The 19628-nt window shown below is 42.3% G+C and overlaps 1 protein-coding gene and 1 long non-coding RNA gene across 2 annotated transcripts; one reads left to right on the top strand and one right to left on the bottom strand.

Moving 5' to 3' along the window:
• Positions 1–126: 126 nt before the first annotated feature.
• Positions 127–6424, bottom strand: METTL17 (methyltransferase like 17). Its single transcript, XM_030318627.1, has 14 exons — positions 6317–6424; positions 6013–6166; positions 5790–5924; positions 4927–5008; positions 4583–4664; positions 4186–4259; positions 3358–3452; positions 2946–3016; positions 2638–2745; positions 2071–2139; positions 1218–1268; positions 860–952; positions 447–634; positions 127–372 (listed from the first exon to the last, which is right to left on the bottom strand). Exons 1-14 carry the CDS (start codon positions 6395–6397, stop codon positions 261–263), a joined length of 1395 nt encoding a protein of 464 aa, XP_030174487.1. The 5' UTR covers positions 6398–6424; the 3' UTR covers positions 127–260.
• Positions 6425–13172: 6748 nt separating this feature from the next.
• On the top strand, positions 13173–19376 carry LOC115517201. The gene is made up of 4 exons (XR_003969740.1): positions 13173–13268; positions 14113–14242; positions 16751–16938; positions 19345–19376. It is a non-coding gene; the product is annotated as an uncharacterized LOC115517201 (long non-coding RNA).
• The last annotated feature ends 252 nt before the right edge of the window (positions 19377–19628 follow it).

Raw genomic sequence — 19628 nt, 5'->3', positions numbered from 1 at the left:
CTCTTACGGGAGAAGGTGAGCTTGAGATCTGTATGGGAAACAGGCACTGAACATCTGAGGATTCTCTTCGTCACAGGATAGGCCATGACAACTGACCTCTGTACCTTTTAAGAATCACAAGATCCATTTCTACTCTTTGCAAACTTTTTATTATTAAAACCTCAAACAGAAACATAGGGCTGCGAGCACTCCCATCCTGGATACCAGGTACCTTCACCCTTGGCAGGCCTGTGTAAGCAAATACTTGTTATGCATCCTCGTCAACTTCCAGGGGGATCTTTAGCAGGGGACGGAGGAAGCTCCGACTCTGAAGATGTGATCACAGGTAAAAGATCTCCCCAAGAGCTGACACGAGCACAGCGATACAAATCCCTATGGAAAAGGGAAGTCAGTGTGGGCTGCAGGGTCTTGCCTCCTCCCCCTAATTTTGGTCACACCCTTTATACCTGCCATGCCGGTGGGCTGTGATCACAGCATGCTGCATATGCCCATCTGGACAGCACAGGTGACAATGCACATGGCGTGGCCGTTTGAGGACAGGCTGAGTGATACGGGGCCAACGATTAGCCTCTTCTGGAGACCCCCGGGCAAGAATTACCATGGAGAACTTTTCCTCTTTTAGATTCTTCTTATTCTAAGATAAGGACATAGAGACTATTTGGAGGAAAAAGAGATGGGAAAAAAACTGTTCCCTCCCCCCCACCCCCATCCCTGCAGCCTTTTCATAAGCCATGCACATTCAGGCTTGAAAATCTCCAGGCTCTTCTCTGACTTCTCCAACTCTTTCCACCTCTGACTCTTTTTCATGCTGTTCCCCCAGGCTATTTTCACCCTGTTGCAACATTCTCAGGATACATACCCAACTGAAGGGGATGGAGTGGTAAGCCTGAGAAAAGCTACAGGCCAGGGGCTTAGAGGCTGTCAACTGGGGACAAGGAAGTTCATGTGGACACTGTGAACACACACAAAAGACATGAGGTAAGACAAACGAACCACAGAGATCATACAACTGAAAAACTCAGAATGATAGAGTCAAGAGGGGCTAGGGATATGGGAGCACAGGAGCAGGAGGCAGGGAGGGCCAGGGGAACAACTAAGAAAGAAACTGGGTAGGGACACAAAATAGTATAGGGTGGCTTAGCTTTACCCTCTCACTTTTCCTGGCCATAGCTGAGTTCAGATCTTTGCATGGTGGGAAAGGCAGAAATAATACTCACTGGAGCAAAGACAAAGCCAGGTCGAGGGTCTGAAGGTGACTTCTCTTTGCCCTAAAACCAAAAAAATTAAGCTGGTGGGGGCGTGCCTGGTGGCTCAGTGGGTTAAGTGTCTGACTCTTGATCTCAGCTTAGGTCTTGATCTCAGGGTTGTGAGTTCAAGCCCTGCGTTGGGCTCCATGCTAGGAGTGGAGCCTACCCAAAAAAAAAATTAAGTCTGAGGGGTCTATTCTCATAATTCAATCTCTGCACTCAGTAAATTGAGGACTCCTTTAACGTTCAATTCTGGTAATTATTAACTATGTTCCTTGAGTTAAGCTGGCTGCTTCTCTAATACTCCAAACAAAGAACTTTCTCTTTGTAGCAGGAGAAAGGCAGGAACTTGGCACATAGTGTGGTGCTCTCCCTTGTCAGCAACCTCCACTCTCAAAAAGAACCCACTCCAGGACGATTAAATTTATGATTATACACTGGATCATACTGTCCCCAAAAGATAAGGTTCTTGGCTTAGTGATGCCCTAGATCAGGGGTTGGCACACTTTTTCTTTTTTAAAAGCCCAGAGAACAGGCAAAATCTGTTTTGTCCCAACTATTTCAATTCTGCTATTTATAGTGTGAAAGCAGCCACACACAACACACACACCAATAAGCATGGTTCCTATAAAAACAGGTGGCAGGCTGGATTTGATCCACAGGTCCTAGTTTGCTAATCCCTATAACATGTCGTAATGACTTCATATGCCTAATATCCTGAGAGTCACCCCTACCATTGTACAACAGAGTCTCTTCAGTTTTTAAGGGAGTAGCAATAACTGGTGACAGATTGGGGGTGGTTATGAAAGAAGAAGAATCTTACCTTAAGGACCAGGTCCCTGGCATCCATGAGAAGGGAGTGCCCAGCTTTTGTTCCATTCTCTACCAATATCTGTTCACAAAAAAGGAAAATAAGCACAAGCCCTGAATTACATGAAAACATAAATGTTAGCAGCTCTGTAAGAACATTCGCAGATGGGAGGAGGGGGCCCTAAAAGAAAGGGCCTGCCCCATATAAGATGGGGATGAGACCCTAAAAGAGGGATGAAGGGATCTATGCATGAGAAAATGGTTAAGAATGAACACAAGTTCCAGTGGAGAGAAGGAAGTATGTGAAACCAATGAAGCTGCTTTAAACTTAAAGGGAGGGGCGCCTGGGTGGCTCAGTCAGTTAACATCTGACTCTTGATTTCAGTTCAGGTCATGATCTCACAGTTTGGGAGTTCGAGTCCCCTGTTGGGCTCTGCACTGACAATGTACAGCCTGCTTGGGATTCTCTCTCTCCCTCTCTGTCTGCCCCACCCCTGCTCTCTCTCTCTTTCTCTCAAAATAAATAAACTTAAAAAAAAAACAAAAAACAACTTGAAGGGAAAAAGCAATTTCAACTCACCAGAAAATGACTTGTCTTGCGCCATAAGGTGTGGATTACCTCAGTGCGGTCAGCCTTGCTGGGCAGTTCACTTAGGGAAAAGGCTGATACCACCACATCGAATTGTACCTGAGAACCAAGATAAGAAACATGAATAGACCTGACATTCCCCCTGGCTCCCCTTCCAAGACTGTAACAAAGTTCTATCCTCTGATATTTCTTCTGTTCTCTTTTATCTTCTATCACTCGGTGCTGGGTAGCAGAGCTGAAGCTACAGTTTTCTGTCTGCAAAATTCCACATTTAACATACTCTAAATGTTGTCACTTGCCTTGGGTGATACAGGTAGAAACTGTCTGAAAAAGACACCTGGAACATAAGGCTCCCCAGATTCTGAGCCACCTATGGAGTAAAACAGAGACGTGGCAACTAGGACTGTATAGGTATACACTGAAGGGATCTCTCGATAAGAAACATGGTCCTAAGAATAAAGAAAAGCACTAGGTGAGGGTGAGATGCAATAGGGTAAGAAAATATTGGGTCACCTGCCCTGTTAATCTTACCCAAACCATCCACAGTCCAGCAAAGGCCTCCACCAGCCTCTGCTTGACCATAACACTGGAAAGAAATCAGACTCATTTTTAACTTTGAGCCTTCCTCTACTCCCCAGTAAAACACTCTTTCTAGTTCTCTGCCTAATTCCTTCAACTTTGAAAAAGTCCTTCCTTATACTTTCTTCTCACCTTTCAGTAGCTTCTCCGCCAAATCCAACATAGCAGCTGAGCTGTCCACACACATATATTCTCGTAGGCTCTGGCCCCAAGTACTGTGAGCAGCCCTAAGATGGCAAAATATAAATGGCCCATTTTCATGATAAAGAGTCATCCCTACAGGACACCCCTCTGCCACCAACCCCACCCCTGGGAAACAGAGTATTATTTTACAACAGTTGGAAAAACTACCAATGTTATTTTCTTATTTCATTTATAACTCTTTATTTTTTTTTTTATTTTTATTTTTAAAAAAAAATTTTTTTTTCAACGTTTATTTATTTTTGGGACAGAGAGAGACAGAGCATGAACGGGGGAGGGGCAGAGAGAGAGGGAGACACAGAATCGGAAGCAGGCTCCAGGCTCTGAGCCATCAGCCCAGAGCCTGACGCGGGACTCGAACTCATGGACCGCGAGATCGTGACCTGGCTGAAGTCGGACGCTTAACCGACTGCGCCACCCAGGCGCCCCTATAACTCTTTAAAAAGGGGGCAGACACATAAAAACTATTTGTAGGCAAAAAAAAAAAAAAAACAAAAAAAAAACAAAAAAAAAACTTGGTGATATGCCCTAGACTAAATTCCTTTCCTTTTTTATCTTTCTAAACATGGGTCTTTTTTCACTTGAACTTTCTTTAAGTTCTGGCCCTAATCCATATACCTTCTTATGCCATACTGAATCTCAGGGAAGAAACATTCTAGTTCCCAACTTTCCTATTCTCCCTCTGGTTTCCCAGTCTCTTGGAATGTTGTACACATGGCTCTCTAGAGCCAGAATTGACAGAGACAGAAAGATACTTACCAAGTGACAGAACCAGTACCTGAACCAAAGTCCAGTAAGGTTTGGGGCTGGAACTCTGGAACTCGAGCCTGGATCTGAAGAAATATACAACACCCCACAGTAGCGTAAGTGGACACTTATTTAGGGCCTTGGTAAATATGAATTAGGGGATCTTGGCAGAGATGAGATATGAATGTTTTTTGAGATTCAATGTAAATACTTTATAGAATGGAACCTCCTAAAACAATGATTTTAAACCTTTCTTGGGTCACAAATTCCTTTCAGAGGATAAAGAGAGCCTCTTTAAAAAAAAAAAAAAATCACATGCCAAGTCCCAAGAACCTACCCCAGAAGACTATTTTATGAATAAAGGAACTGATGGTAGAAGGATTCAGGTTGGAAGCTGAGGGGCTTTCACCTCATGGAATGCCCTGGAGACTGCTGCGAAGCCACCATCCAGTCTTGCTGCCATATACACCAGGCTCAGTTTCTCATTGTAGCTGTCAAAAAAACAAAAACAAAAACAAAAACAAACCAGAGAGTCATACCGACTGCGAAATAACCTCCATGGCCTCGCTAACCTTTAGATTTTTAGGAAATGAAATCTTTGAAAAGAGCTCTTCCAGTTCAGCACTTTCAGTCCTCAAAAGGGAAGAGTCTTGAGCTATGAACCAGTAGCCTTTTCTAATATGAATTGTATAATTGCACTTCCCCAGTCTCCTAAAGATTTTTTTCTTCTGTAGCTCTTCTAATCCTCCTTACCTCAGTTCTTGCCAATGGTATGTAGTTTTGCGTAGGGCACGCAGCACCGTTTCACGAAGTTTCTCCTCTGACTGAGATAAATCTGGGGTGAGAACGAGAACTGGGAGTGAGGACCTAGGAAGAACATGGCTCAGATCCAATAGCTGAATATACTGCCTGTCCATTCCTCTGCAACTCCCATTGGAGGCAAAACCTCAGCGCTTAAGAGAGAAGCCAAACCTAGAGAAAACTTTCAGGTAAGAATAACAGCAACCGCCATCATCACCACCAGAATGTACCCGATAGTATTTTGCCTCTAACAGCAGTTTATACAATTCAACTAGCCCTATCCCACAAGTTTTGTTCTCTTTTAAAGAGAAGTGTTTGGCGCCTGGCTCAGACGGAGGAACATGTGAATCTAGATCTCAGGGTTGTGAGTTCGAGCCCATGTTGGGTGTAGAGGTCACTAAAAAAAATTAATACACTTAAAAATTAACAAAATAAAGGTAATCATGAAAATAACCTGAGGAATAATATTCATTCTCTTATCCCCGAAGAAGGCTTTTGTACTGGACAGGGAGCCATACAGGGATTTTATTTCACTTGAATAAAAACTTAGTCCGAATCCAGTGGATTTAGAGGAAAAAAACCCAAAGATCTAGATTTTGACAAAATACCGAAGCACCTCACTGACCTTTACCAAAGCCCCAAGACCAACCTCTGAAACAGTCTATCTTCTAGTGAGGCATCATTGTAACAACTGCTCTGGCCAGAAAGTGAAACAAGAAACCACAGTATCAATTTGAGAGACAGTAAAATTATTTCTTGCTCTTCATTTCCCACCAATATTTCAATTTGGTCTACTCTTTATTCTCAAGCCCTACCTGGGTTTTCCAAGAATTTTTCCTCAAGATACACAGCCCGTCTTTGCAACTCCTCCGGCCCTACAGGTAAATGCCGGCTCCAGAGATAATTCGTCAGTGCCCGCACCTGCTTCTCCACATTGGGCATCGCGCTCTCTATGGGCGAAAGATGAAACGCGACATCACTTGCATGCACACCCGCTTTCCGCTACTTCTCGGGCCTCCCCTTCCCACCGACACTCACGGAGCAGGAGGAGCTGCGCGGCGGCAGCCAGTGCTTTCGGCAGCTCTACGCATGGCAGCTGCAGGATGCCGGGGTGCCGGCGATGGGGCCTCTTCCCCAGAAAATCGGAGCTGTTATCCACCTGAGATACGCCGGGCACAAGGGCGGCGAGCGCCTGCAGGCCGGGAAAAACGTGCTGATTGCGGGGCAGAAAGGAAGCTTATGGCGTTTGCTAAGGGAGGAGCTCCTAAGAGCGTTATTCCTCCGAGCGGAGCTATTTTCGAGATCCAGGGTCTCTCCGAGGGCAGGGAAAGTAGGCACTCACGCGGGACTGGGGAACTTCTCTACGGCCGAGACGCCATCTGCTTGAAGTCAGCAGAAGTCTCACTGCCCTCGCGGTCGCCATGGCACCGGAGGCGAGCCGGAAACGGAAATGCTGTTGCCTGTGACCCACACATCCTCCGCGCAGCTTCGGCACGGCGCAGTATCAGCCAATGAGGAGAGCGAGTGCTTCCAGTAGCCAATAAAAATCGATATGTAAATCACCTCGGAGAGTTGGTGTACGCTGATGGGGCCAGGACCTTGGTGCCTGGGTAAAGAGCTGGAGGCGAGGTGACCTGGAGGTAGTGTTGGGACTGGTCTCCGCGTCCCGAAGTCGAGGGGCAGGGGTGGGCCATTTCCTAGGGCCTCCAGAAAAGCGCGCTAGACAGGGAACGGTATTTCTGGATGTATTAACTACCTGCGTTCCTTGTTTTTCTCTCTGGAGAACTCAAGTTTTGGGATTTATTTCCCCCTGTGTGAGAACGGGAGAATGCAGTAAGGGAAAGATAAGAAAAACCAACTTTAGGCAACCGAAGATAACAAATTGATGGTTAATAGATTTAATGTTTTTTTACATATTAGTTTCTCTCCATATTAAGCAGTCTTCTTGGATAAATACTAAATTCTAACACTTAGAATATTGGGTACCCGACACTGTGGCAAGCACATTGACTCTATTACCGCATTTCGTCCCTGCTAAGAGATAGATTCTGTTAACCCCATTTTGCAGTTGAAGAAAGTGAGTATTTAGATGGTTAACTATCACGCGCAAGATCACAAAGCTTGTTAGATGACAGCTAGATTTAAAACTGGGCAGCCTAAGTCCCAGCCTCACCTTTAAACATATGCTCTATCGCATATTGTTGGCACTTGGAATGCAAGTTAGCAAGTTACTTAAGAACAATATGCTAAATGTCCTGAAGTGCTAACTTAACATGTAGCATTAAAAAGGACTCACTGTGTTGTGTGCCCTCTTGATTGCGTTAGCAAACATTAGTCACCTATGGAATATCTTAACGTTTTGATCTCTGGTGACTGGATGGGTGAAATTCTTGCCTTTGCTTCAACTGCAAGAGTCCAAATATGGTAATTATGGGGTAAAATATGGGAACTAAATCAGTCAGAACTGTCTGGTTTGCATATAGGTTATTAAGCTTTGATTCTTTTTTTTTTTTTTAATTTTTTTTAACGTTTATTTTACTTTTGAGACAGAGACAGAGCATGAACGGGGGAGGGTCAGAGAGAGAGAGAGAAACACAGAATCGGAAGCAGGCTCCAGGCTCTGAGCCATCAGCCCAGAGCCCGACGCGGGGCTCGAACTCACGGACCGTGAGATCGTGACCTGGGCTGAAGTCGGACGCTTAACCGACTGAACCACCCAGGCGCCCCTTAAGCTTTGATTCTAATAAGGGAGAGTTTGGCTTTATAATCTGAATGCTCTGGAAGGAGTCTTGAGAGTTGCTTAAGACAGGTGTAAATCCAGCAGTCACTGCTCTCCTTCCTTTTGGGTTCACCTTCTTCCCTCCTCCGTCACTTTGAGTCACAGGGACACACTTTGCCTCATCTCTTGTGACAGTTTGCTTTTACTTTATTTTCTTTTTAAAAACTTTTGAGGTTTATTTTTGAGACAGAGTGCACAAGAGAGTGAGCATAAGCGGGCAAGGGGCAGTGAGAAAGAGGGAGACGCAGAGTCTGCAGCAGGTTCCTGGCTCTGAGCTGTCAGCATAGAGCCTGACTTAGGGCTCGAACTCACAAACCACGAGATCATGACCTGAGCTGAAGTTGGATGCTCCACCAACTGAGCCACCCAGGTGCCCCAGTTTGCTTTCACTTTAAATTGTTGGCTCAAGTATTAGCAAAATAAAAATATCCTCATCACTATAGGTTAGATTTAACATAAATTGGCTTTATTATTTTTGTCATAGGAAGGTAACAGAACATAGGGATAAAATGCTTGCCATCTGGAATCTGGCAGTCTGAATTTGAATTCTAGAAAAGTGAGATAGTAATGGCTGCTACCTCACAGGGTTATTGGGGTGAGTGTTTAATGACATAATGTCTGGTCCAAGTAAACTCCCAGTATGCTGATGATATTATTATCATATGTGTTATTGTATGTATTTTGGGAACTTGAAGGGACATAATCACATTTTAATTTTTATTATAATTTCATGTTGTATTTCAAAAACAGACTTGAAAGGGGGGATATTTGGGGCAAAGTATGACTGAGCTCTAGAGACTTTGAAATAAGGAACAGGAGAACTTGGTGGTACCTCTGAATGTCCCTCCTGTTTTTCCTATTAACTGCCAACATACAGGTTGTTTCCTTTATTCTGACACTGACGTAATTGGGATTGTTCTCTTCCTTCAGTAATACATCTCCAAAGCTGACTTAGACATAAATTTATCTGTCTTTGTTCTTAATCCAAAGTATTGTTCATGAAAACAAAACAAAATGAAAACCTCCACACCACCCTTCTTATGGATTAAGGATGTCCTTAAGACATCTAAAACAGTGAACACAATTCTTTATTCATTGAAAATGCTTAATCAGTATTTGTTGATGATGTTGATAATGTGACCACTCTTTGTTTTCATGCTTGGAAACACTTAACAGGGTAGACTGGGTTGAGGATCTGAGTCTAATCATTTGACTGGGTCACAATCCCCCCCAAAGCATAGATGAGCCTGTTTCATAACTAATCTATTAATTCTGCTATATTAATTCTGGTTGCATACCTTGGATGGAATAGTATTTCCAGTTAGAAAATACTACTCCAGAGTTAGAAACTCTGAATTACCTTTAAAAAGACAGACATAAATGTGGAGAAATTAGGCAACATTAAAAAGAAATACCCCCCACCTCCCACTCCCAAAGGAAGTAAAGGGAAAAAAGTTCTCCGAGGAAGGTTTGGATAATTCAGTTAGAGAGGCATGATGTTCAGCTGGTTTTCTTCACAAGTTTATGAAAGAGGGAAATGGCTAACAATTAGGTTGAGAGAAACAATGAAGGTATGAAGCAACTGAAACAAATTTCTTGGGAAATTAAAGAAATTCTGCCATCAAAGATCCCAAATAGTATGATTTTTTATCTCTTTCATTTCTTTGTATAAAGTTTTCCCTCTAAAAATATTCTTTACTATTCTTAGTATATGTGCTGCCGAAGCGAGCACTCTTTACTATTCTTTATTATGTTTATTTTCTTTATTATTATTATATTTATTTGCATTTGTGTCTTCTAGATTAGTCTTTATCTTTTAAATGATTTTTACTTTTATTATGTAACTTTTCCTAAATTTGTCACCTTTTTTCCTGAAATTTTTTTCTAATTTTGATGCATGTTGTTTTTTCATGTCTTGGATTTTTTAAAAAAATCATAGGTTGCAGTTTTATTTTTTTAAAGTTTATTTATTTATTTTGGGGGGGCATGAGTGGGGGAGGGGCAGAGAGGGGAGAGAGAGAGAGAGAGAGAGAGAGAGAGAATCACAAGCAGTCTCTCTGCTGTCAGCTCCGAGCCCAACACGGAGCTTGAACCCACGAACTGTGAGATCAAGATTCGGATGCTTTAACCAACTGAACCACCCAGATGCCCCTTTAAGATTTTATTTTTAAGTAATCTGTACATCCAACGTGGAGATTGAATTCACAACCCCGAGGTCACACGCTCTACTAACTGAACCAGCTAGGTGCTCCTCGTAACCGCTCTTCTTATCTGCTGGTCGCTGGACCCAAGAAATCCAGTGTCCTGGCAGCAGCTGTAGTTTGTAGTTCAGTGGCACCTTTGATGTATCACTTGGCAAAAGAGCATCCACTTTGGGGACCTAAACCTTTGGCCCCACCGAGCCCAGAGTTACAGAGGAAAGTACAAAATTTCTCAATGGGTCAATGGGAGTGCTTCTACTCTTTGGTTGTTGGAACCATGTATTCTTCCTGTTAGAGACACAGTATCATTTAGAGGTCTCTGGTTTAACAAATACACTGTATCCTGAAGAATGGTACCCATCCTTTCAGAATGTTGCCTCTGAGTTGTTGCTTTAGCTATGCCTTTAGAAAACCAGTCTCCCTGCTCTTTCTTCCCTTCCTCCTTCTCTCTGTCTCTCTCCTTCTTTCCTTCTCCCTTCACTCCCCCTCCACCTCTCTCCCTTGGAGCTATAGTGGCCCCTGTCTTTTCTTTTTTTCTGAAGTAAACACCAATCCACTCTTCCCATTAGTCCTCTACTTTCTTCCAAAGTTAAATGATATTATTGAAGTATCTTCAGCAGAAATTAGGGGAGCTGTTCTGAACTGTGATTAAATAGCATGTCATACTTAATTCTTCTTGGTTATAGTCCTGTATGACTTTGATTTGACTTATTGAGCTAGTAGAGCCATCTGCTGATGACCTGCACTACTTTTCCATCTTTTTAATTTTTTTTTGGTAAATGTTTATTTATTTTTGAGAGAGAGAGAACACAAGCAAGGGAGGGGCAGAGACAGGACACAAAATCTGAAGCAGGCTCCAGGTTTTGAGCTGATGACCTGAGCTGAAGTTGGACACTTAACCGACTGAGCCACGAGATGCCCCTACTTTTCCATCTTTGATATTTGCCTTTTATCTTTACAAGATTTTAAAAAATTTTATTTTTTAGAGAGAGCCGGTTGGTAGAGAGGGAGGGAGGGAGGGAGGGGGAGGGAGGGGGAGAGAGAGAGAGAGAGAGAGAGAGAATCTTAAACAGGCTCCAGGATCAGCTCAGAGCCTGACCCAGGGCTTGATCCCACAGCCCTGGGGTCATGACCTGAGCCAAAATCAAGAGTCGGCCACTCAACTGACTGAGCCACCCAGGTGCCCCATATCTTTCCCAGATTTAATGATTTGTCCTCACTTGATCCACTGATGCAAGGTACACAGAGGTCCCAAGCCATAGTCTTGGTGCCCAGTGTGCAATGTCCCTGGTTATGATGGGCTCTTACTGAGGATAATTAACTGCTACAATAGAAAGATTTTTCTCTTCTTAGTTAAAATATACACCTTGGAGCTAGTTTGAGAACTATCCAATCCTTATTTTTGAGAGAGAGAGAGAGAGAGAGAGAGAGAGAGAGAGAGAGACAGCATATGTGGGGAAGGGGCAGAGAGAGAGGGAGACAGAGGAACCACCCAGATGCCCCTCTATCTATTTCTTTTCTTTTAAAAAAAAATTTTTTTTAAGGTTTATTTCTGAGATGGAGAGAGACAGAGCATGAACAGGGGAGGGGCAGAGAGCGGGAAACACAGAATCCGATGCAGGCTCCAGGCTCTGAGCTGTCAGCACAGAGCCCAATGCGAGGCTCGAACTCACAAACCGTGAGATCATGACCTGAGCCGGAGTCGGTTGCTCAACTGACTGAGCCACCCAGGTGCCCCCCCCATCTATTTCTAAAACCAGCCCCACCTTCTGCCAAAGAATGTCTCTTCTATTTTTGATTATTGATTCTGTGTCTTGTGTTCTAAGTTCATTTTTGGAATCTTGGTGTATTTTAGGTTGATTTCTCTGGGAATCAAGTGAGATGCATTATCCTTTTTTCCCCTTGTAATTAAGGGGGAAAATGTCATTATCAACCAAATCACCAAACTCATTCTAATGTTAGGTGTTTAGGTACCTGACATTTGACTGAACTTTGTAAGCTATACTTGGTACAATGTAGAAATAGGGAATTATAAAGACATTAATATATTCCCAAAGAGGGATTTTGTGCCCTTTTAGGTTAGTAGGTCCTGTTAATAATTTTGGGGATCGAGCTACATATTCAACAGGTGAACATTGTGTATTTCTACCAGCTGGACTTCTTTATGACTGAAATGCAATTAAACATGACCCTGGTCTCAGGGTGATGATTGTACAAGAGAGGAGGATGAGGCCAGGAAAATTCTCTTAGAGTGACAAAGACTCATTAGATTGACAATACTGAGTAACAATAGGTTGCTCTTATCACTCTTAGGGCTTTCAAGGATTCAGCAGGTCAAAAACTACAAAAAGAAAGGATGCATGTTTTATTTTGAGTAATAACTTAAGGTTACACGTAAAATCTTTGGTTCATGATTTCAAAATGTAGGCAGTACTGAGAGAAAATATTCAGGACATATATCCACACATTTGATTAATACAACATTGACATTTATTTCTGTCAAGTAGCTAAGCAGGGAGCAAGTGAATGTGTAGGGTAAGACAGTAGGGAGACACGAACTTATGTAGGAACAATCAGTGTCTCAGTGCCAGGCTGCTGATGATGCCAGAAACTGATGTTAATCAATGACCTCCACCTGCAAGATATTCTTCCTCATTTTTGCACAAGGAGGCTGGAGTAGCCTTAAAAACTGGGCTTCATGGTCTGCAAAAATCCTATGCAACTTTCCCCATTAAGTGCAGAAGGGACACCTGGCAGGTTCAGAGAAGCATGTGACTCTTGATCTCAGGGTTGTGAGTTCTAGCCCCCATTGGGTGTAGAGATTACTCAAAAATAAATAAGTAAAATAAAAAATAAAATAAATTCTCTTAAAAACAAGTTTAAGGCATCTGGGCGGCTCAGTCAATTAAGAACCGAACTCTTGGTCCTGATCTCATGGTCATAAGATTGAGCCCCACATCAGCTCCATGCTGGGCCTGGAGCCTGCTTGGGATTTTTCTCTCTCCCTCTTCTTCTGCTCCTCTCCCTCCTTTCAGTTAATAAATAAATAAATAAATAAATAAATAAATAAATAAATAAATAAATAAGTAAATTAAAAAAACAAGTTTAAAAAGATTACGTAAGCATGTTTATGAGATTTCTTTCTGTCTTTTCTTTTTAAAGATTGTATTATTTTTTAGGTAATCCCTACACTCAACGTGGGGCTTGAGCTCACAACCTGGAGATGAAGAGTAGCATGCTCCACCAACTGAGCCAGCCAGGCAACCCTGTCTATGAGATTTCTTAAGAACAATATAATTTTGTAACTTGACAAGGTAAGGTGAAAACCTTCTGTCAAAACAAGCCCACTTCAGTGGAGATGGGGCATCTATTAAAAATCCTTAAACAAATCACATGATTTATGTGGGAAGTGAGATGATTCACTTTCAAATACCAAACAAAAGCTGTGCTGTCTAGTTAACAGTAGGTTTACGGAAACTATGTATGAAACTATGTATTGAAACTATGTATGAACACTGCCCCCCTCACCCCGCCCAGCCTGACAATGGAGTCCCAAACCCTTAGACACTTCACTTCCTGGTTCTTCTCTTATCCATTTTGAGGGCTTATTTTTTGCGGGCTTTGCAGTGAGTATGTGCCAAAGAACTGAAGTCTCTGCATCGCCCCAAGGATTTGTTCCAATCAGACTACTTTTTGGCTTCACATGGGCATAGGCAACTTCTGGGTGAAGGCTGTAACCTCTGTAGTACTCAGCCAATAAGGATCCAGGGGAGGGACTTGCATGCTAGGAGATAAATTGTCTGCTGTAACCACCCGGAGTGTGCCTGTCCATCAGACACCTGCTCTTACAAGAACGTTGATTAAAGCCTCCCTTCACTGTGCTCCTAGTCTCCGTGTCCCTCCTTTGACTGGGGCAGTGGGCTTATTTCTCACAATTTACAATACGTGTCCAGTATTAGTTGACTGACATCCTTCTGATTTGTCTCTATGTATCTTAGAGCTATAAGCAATCTCTTCTTGTTACTCACCTTCCATTGTTGAAGAAAAAAAATCCAACTGAGTAAATTAGAAGATCTCATTGAGATAGGGGAAACTGAAAGGACCCCATGAAAAAAAGCTGTTTTATTTTTCTCCTTCTCTTGTTTCTATTCTTGCTAGGACCTGCACCTCTACCTTATGCATGCCTTAGTGTATGTCTTCCTGATAAGGGACAAGGAGTTAATGATTTCTTTGGAGTCTTCCAGCAGAGTAGATAACATCAAAGGAGTGACCAGGCAAGAATGAGCAGGTGAGGCCACATGTGTGTATTCTAGACCATTGGCACTGGACATCTGGGTGCCTAAACCCCCTGCCTCCAGGGAATAAGTGACTTATGATGGATACCTGGCCCCTGTCCTTGTTCTGACCAGTTCCTGGATGCCTGAGAGGGCATGGGCACCAGAGCACAATTGTCAGTAAAAACCTCATACTCCAAACAAAGACAAAACTTTCTCTCCTTTCCTTTCTGAGTGTCCCAGATGCTCTGTCTGTATCTGTCTGCACTCTATGTCTTCAATAAACTCTGCTTTTACTTCCTGCCTGCTCACTCATGTTTGATTTCTTTCTATCCTGTGTGAAGCTGGGGATCCTCTTGGCTGGTCCTGTGGAACCCCTCTGGGTCCTCAAACCTGGCCACGCTGCATCATAATTGGCTGTATTAATCAATGCATGAATCAGAAAGCATGCTCTCTAGCAAATAGAGGGGAGCTCCTAGGAATTGTACAAAATAGAAGGTCTTTATAAGAAGGTTGGGACAAGAAGTTATTAGCAAAAGAAAAGAAAGGATTGTTTCAGGCCAGGAAGTCTTTTGGGGGGAGAGGGGCAGAAACACAGGGTTTTCATCCTACAGATTACTGCAGTAGTGATCAGGAGATTTCAGATTGACTCTTTAAAAGTCCTGTTCCTGGGATAGAGTGAAACTAATTGAGTCTTTCTTGGGTGTTGTGGAGGGCAAATGACTCTATTTTGGGCTTTTTTTTTTTTTAAACACCATCAATTTAGGACTGCAACCTGGGGTGGCCAGATTCCTTTGAGGGAACTGAGTTTCCATCACTGGCTCCTTGTCATTAACCTAAAGGAAACCTGAGTGATGGAAAGTGCATGGTTTAAGGCAGAGCCTCCCCACAGGAGGAAAAGAACGCAGAGAACTCCCTTCTGCCTGAACCTGTAACAACATCTCTATGCCACAGGATGCCACTTACTGAGTCAAGCTGTGCTGTCATCTCTGCAATCGGGCAGAAAGTGAAAAATAATGACAATTTTTATAACATTCTGGAAACAGGAAAATTCTGGAACAGTCATCCATTTTGTTTTATGCTCACTTTGGGAAAAATTGTAGAAGAATGAAACTAGAAGTGGGTGAAGTCAAGCCAGTACATCCTCTTTCGGTTTTTTTGTTTTGTCTTTTTTTTTGTTTTTGTCTGTAAGATACCTACAGCCATGTAGGCTGGCCCAGATATCCTTCCATTGATTAGAAGAGCATGCATTTTTGTTTTGCCAGAAGTGAGGTATGTTGTTAACATTGTTAAAAAAGAAAGAAATCCAAAATGGAGTCATTTGTCCCTGACAACAGCAAAGAAAGATCGAATTAGTTTCAATCTGTTCCATGAAGGCAACCTTTTAACAGTCAATCTGAAATGTCCTGATCAGCACTAATGTGGTAACCTGTATGATAAAAACCCTGCCATTCCCCTCCCTGCTTCCTCAAAAAATGTCCTGGCCTGAAACAATCTTTTCTTTTCTTCTGCTAATAACTTCTTGTCCCACCTCCTTCCTAGGAAAACTTTCCATTTTGTAAATTCCTAGGAGCTCCCCTCCACTTACTAGATAGGATGCTTTCTCATCTATTGATTAATAAAGCCAATCAGATATTCAGATTTACTTGGTTGAATTTTGTCTTATAACACCACTCTAAAATGAAACAAAGAACAAGAACTTCAAGGAGAACAGGTCCCCACCCTGGTAATCGCATGCACTTGAAACAGCTTGTGGGGAGCTGCCACCACTGAGGCAAAATTTCAAACTCAGCTCTCAGGCTGTTGTCCTGAGTAGGGAAAATATCCAAAGCACTCAGCAATAAGAGAAAGAATAAATAAGTGATGACACCAATTGAGGAAGGAAAACAATGCTGCCACTAATAAAATACACCCCAGGAGAAAGCTTATGGAAATGGGGAAACATTCCCTTTATATTGTTAAGGGGAAACAAAAAAAGCACAACATAAAATACTATGTATTCTATGACATAGTTTTAAATATAACCAGAAAAAATACTGATTGGCAATTTATAAAGATGAAGAGTGTTTATCTTTGGTTTATGAGATTACAGATAGACTCTTTCTTTCTTTCTTTCTTTCTTTCTTTCTTTCTTTCTTTCTTTCTTTGTTTTTTTGATTTGTAGTTTTTTTTCTGGTTTTATAACGTTTCTGTATTGAATATGTGTTACTTCCCTAGTAAGGAAAAAAATGAAGGTGTTATTTAAAATATTGGCTCCTTAAATCAGACATTCTGAGGTTCTTTACAGACTCACCAAAATCCTCTTATTGCTATGGTGGGGACTGCACACTCACCCAGACTTTTGGACTCCTCCTCCAGGTGGGTGATACTTATACAGGAAGAATGTTTGGAATTCTAGAGTTGCTCAGAGGATTTTTGACTGCTTTTTATGAGGCCAATCCACTTCTTTCTCCTCAAGAACACTTCAAAAAAAATGGTTTCACCCTCTGGCCAACTGCAATTTTCTCTTTGTTGTCTTTCAGAAGGCTGATTGGTAACACACATCATCCAGGGAACCTATGTTTTGATACAAGGGAACCTATATTTTGATACAAGAATATTTTTCTCTAAGATGAACCATGATTGACTTCTTCTTTGATCTCCTACCCTTCTTTCTTACGAAGGCAAAGTTTGGTGTCAAGAAGAACATATGAACTTAGTATGAGGACAGGTAGGATATCACAAAAGCCCTGACTAAAAAATTGAATGTTTGACATACAGCATTGTGTAAATTTAAGATGTACAATGTGCTAACTTGATATATTTATATATTGTGATACGATTGCCTTTATAGCTATATTTAGCACCTTTAACACATTATATAATTATCCTTTCCCTTTAGTATTTGGGATAATTACATTTTAGTCTCTTAGCAATTTTGATAATTGTAGTACAACATTATTATCATATTCACTATACTGTGCATTAGATCTCTATGACTTATTTACTACTCATTTCAAGTTTGTACCCTTAAGCAACATCAGTCTTATTCCCTCACCCCCTGTCCCCTGGTAACCACCATTTTACTCTCTGGTTTTTACAAGTTTGACTTTTTTAGATTCCACTTATAAGTGATATCATACAATACTTGTCTTTTTCTGTCTGACTTATCTCACTTAGCATAATGTGCTCAAGTTCCATACATTTTGTCACAAATGTCAGAATATTCTCCTTTCTCATGGCTGAATAACCCATTGTGTGGATTATTTTTTTTAAGTTTACTTATTTATTTTGAGACAGAGAGAGTGCAAGTATGGGTGGGTCAGAGAGAGAGAGAGAGAATAAGAGAGAGAGAATCCCAAGAAGGCTCCACACTGTCAGTGTAGAGCCCAATGTGGGGCTCAAATCCATGAACCATGAAATCATGACCTGAGCCAAAGTTAGATGCTTAACTGACTGAGCCACCCAGGTGCCCCGGATTATTATTATTTTTTAATCCATTTACCCATATATGGGCATTTAATCTGCTTCCATATCAGTTTTTTCCTTTAAACATTTTTTTTTTTTAATTTTAGAGAGAGAGAGTATGTGTGCAAGAGGAGGAGAGGGGCGGGGGGGGGGGAGAGAGAGAGAGAGAGAGAGAGAGAGAGAGAGAATATCTTAAGCAGGCTACTCTCTCAGTGTGGAGCCTGACTCAGGGCTTGATTGTACAACCATGATATCATGACCTGAGCCAAAATCAAGAGTTGGATGCCCAATCCACTGAGCCACCCAGGTACCCCAAGGCTGCTTCCATATCTTAAAGCCCTGATATTTTTAAGCTGAGGGAAAGGCAAAGAACTCCAACCTGCATTGGCCTTGCCTGACAAGAGGTGCTATTGTGCATTATGGAAAGGAAGGCAGGCCTTCTCTGCTCATTTGCTACACAGAGAACACTGTTAGCAAGGTAATCTTCAGAAGAGGGAGGATACCATGTGTACACGTGTGAGTGTGTGTGTATGTATCTGTCACGCAGGTGGTGTGTGACATGGTGGTGACTGTGTGTCCCTCTCCTATAGATGTGTCAGCATGAGAAACCCAAGAGTTAGGAAGAGGGAGAGATGCTTTCTGCTGGGAGCAAGGGAGAGGGGGTTCGCTGTCCTTGTCTGACTTCTTCACTTTGTTGGTCCTAGACATTCCAGGCTAGCCCATGGGGACGCACTGCCCTCCTGTGGTTGGCATGGTTCTTCTTAACTTTCCCCAGGTCTCACTTCCCTTCCTAAGTTACTCCTGAATCTGGCTTCCAGTTGCCAGGGTCCAGCTACCTCAGCTCTCCCTCTGTCCTCAGCTCCGTCCCTCTGCCCTTTCTTAGTCCATCCTTCCTCACTGCAAGCTCACTTAAAGTCACCTTCATCTGCTCCTTTATAGCCCTCTCTGACTCCTCGCTGGGGATTCGTAGCTTTTGGAAATGATCCGATTGTTCCTTTTTCTGATCCCGATGTTCTCTCTAGGGAGCCATTGTCGAGCTTTATTCCAGCTCTTGATATGATATGGTTCCAGCTAAAGATGGTTCCTGTCCTGGTTAGTAGGTCTTGGGAAAGGAAAGGCGATGGTCATGGAAGGAAAGAGAGTGCTGATGGCTGAAAGCACAGGTGGCTGAAAGGGAATGTAAGGGCTCCTGGGCTGGGAGGAGGCAAAACGTGCATGACTCACCCTTGCTTGAAATCTCCCAACCTCTGCTCATTTCCCTCAGATGCTGATAGCATCAGTGACCCAGAAACATATGAGGAGCCCAGGGTCCCAGGTCCTCAAGTCTCCTTTCTGTAGTCCTGCAAATCCTTTCTACCTGAAGTAGCTACCATCCATACAATTGTGTCCATACAACCACTCTTGTTGAAAGCAGCATACAAGTCGATGATGTGTTGGATGTCTTCTGTTTGAAGGAAGGAAGGCAGATAGATTGGCCTAAAGGCACAGCTGAAAATTTATTTATTTTGCCTCCATTTCAGCAATATCCGTGGTTTTTACAGTCTAGATTTTTACACAATTTATGTTCCTCTGACAGTAATGGATATCCAATTAGCTAATCTTTCTTGGATTGTTGTAAGCTATTACTTTTTATTTATATTATTTTATTTTTAATTTTTTTTTTAAGTAGGCTTTACACCCAGTGTGGAGTGCAGTGTGGGGCTTGAAGTCACAGCCCTGAGATCAAGACCTGAGCTGAGATTAAGAGTTGAATGCTAAATGACTGAGCCATCCAGGTACCTGTAAGTTATTAGTTTTTAAAAATTGATTTCTGTTTGAAGTTATTTTGCAAGGTGATCGTGATTAGTGTTGTCAATACTGTTCTTAAAGCAATACTTTAAGAAATGAGTTGTGAGTTTTACAATGTTGTAACATTTAAATGGGGTTGCATATGTTAAATTAAGATGATCACAC

Source organism: Lynx canadensis, chromosome B3 (assembly GCF_007474595.2).
Source record: "Lynx canadensis isolate LIC74 chromosome B3, mLynCan4.pri.v2, whole genome shotgun sequence".
Classification (NCBI taxonomy): Eukaryota; Metazoa; Chordata; class Mammalia; order Carnivora; family Felidae; genus Lynx; species Lynx canadensis.
Note: the sequence above shows the minus strand (reverse complement) of the source record. Positions and strands in the feature narration are given on the sequence as shown.

Excerpts from the sequence above, each read along its gene's own strand:
- METTL17 (XM_030318627.1), bottom strand. The coding sequence starts at position 6,397 with ATGGCGACCGCGAGGGCAGTGAGACTTCTGCTGACTTCAAGCAGATGG. Across the intron at positions 3,017-3,357 it reads GGCGGAGAAGCTACTGAAAG|GTGGCTCAGAATCTGGGGAG; the intron begins GTGAGAAGAAAG and ends TTTACTCCATAG. Across the intron at positions 373-446 it reads ACAGCCCACCGGCATGGCAG|GGATTTGTATCGCTGTGCTC; the intron begins GTATAAAGGGTG and ends CCTTTTCCATAG.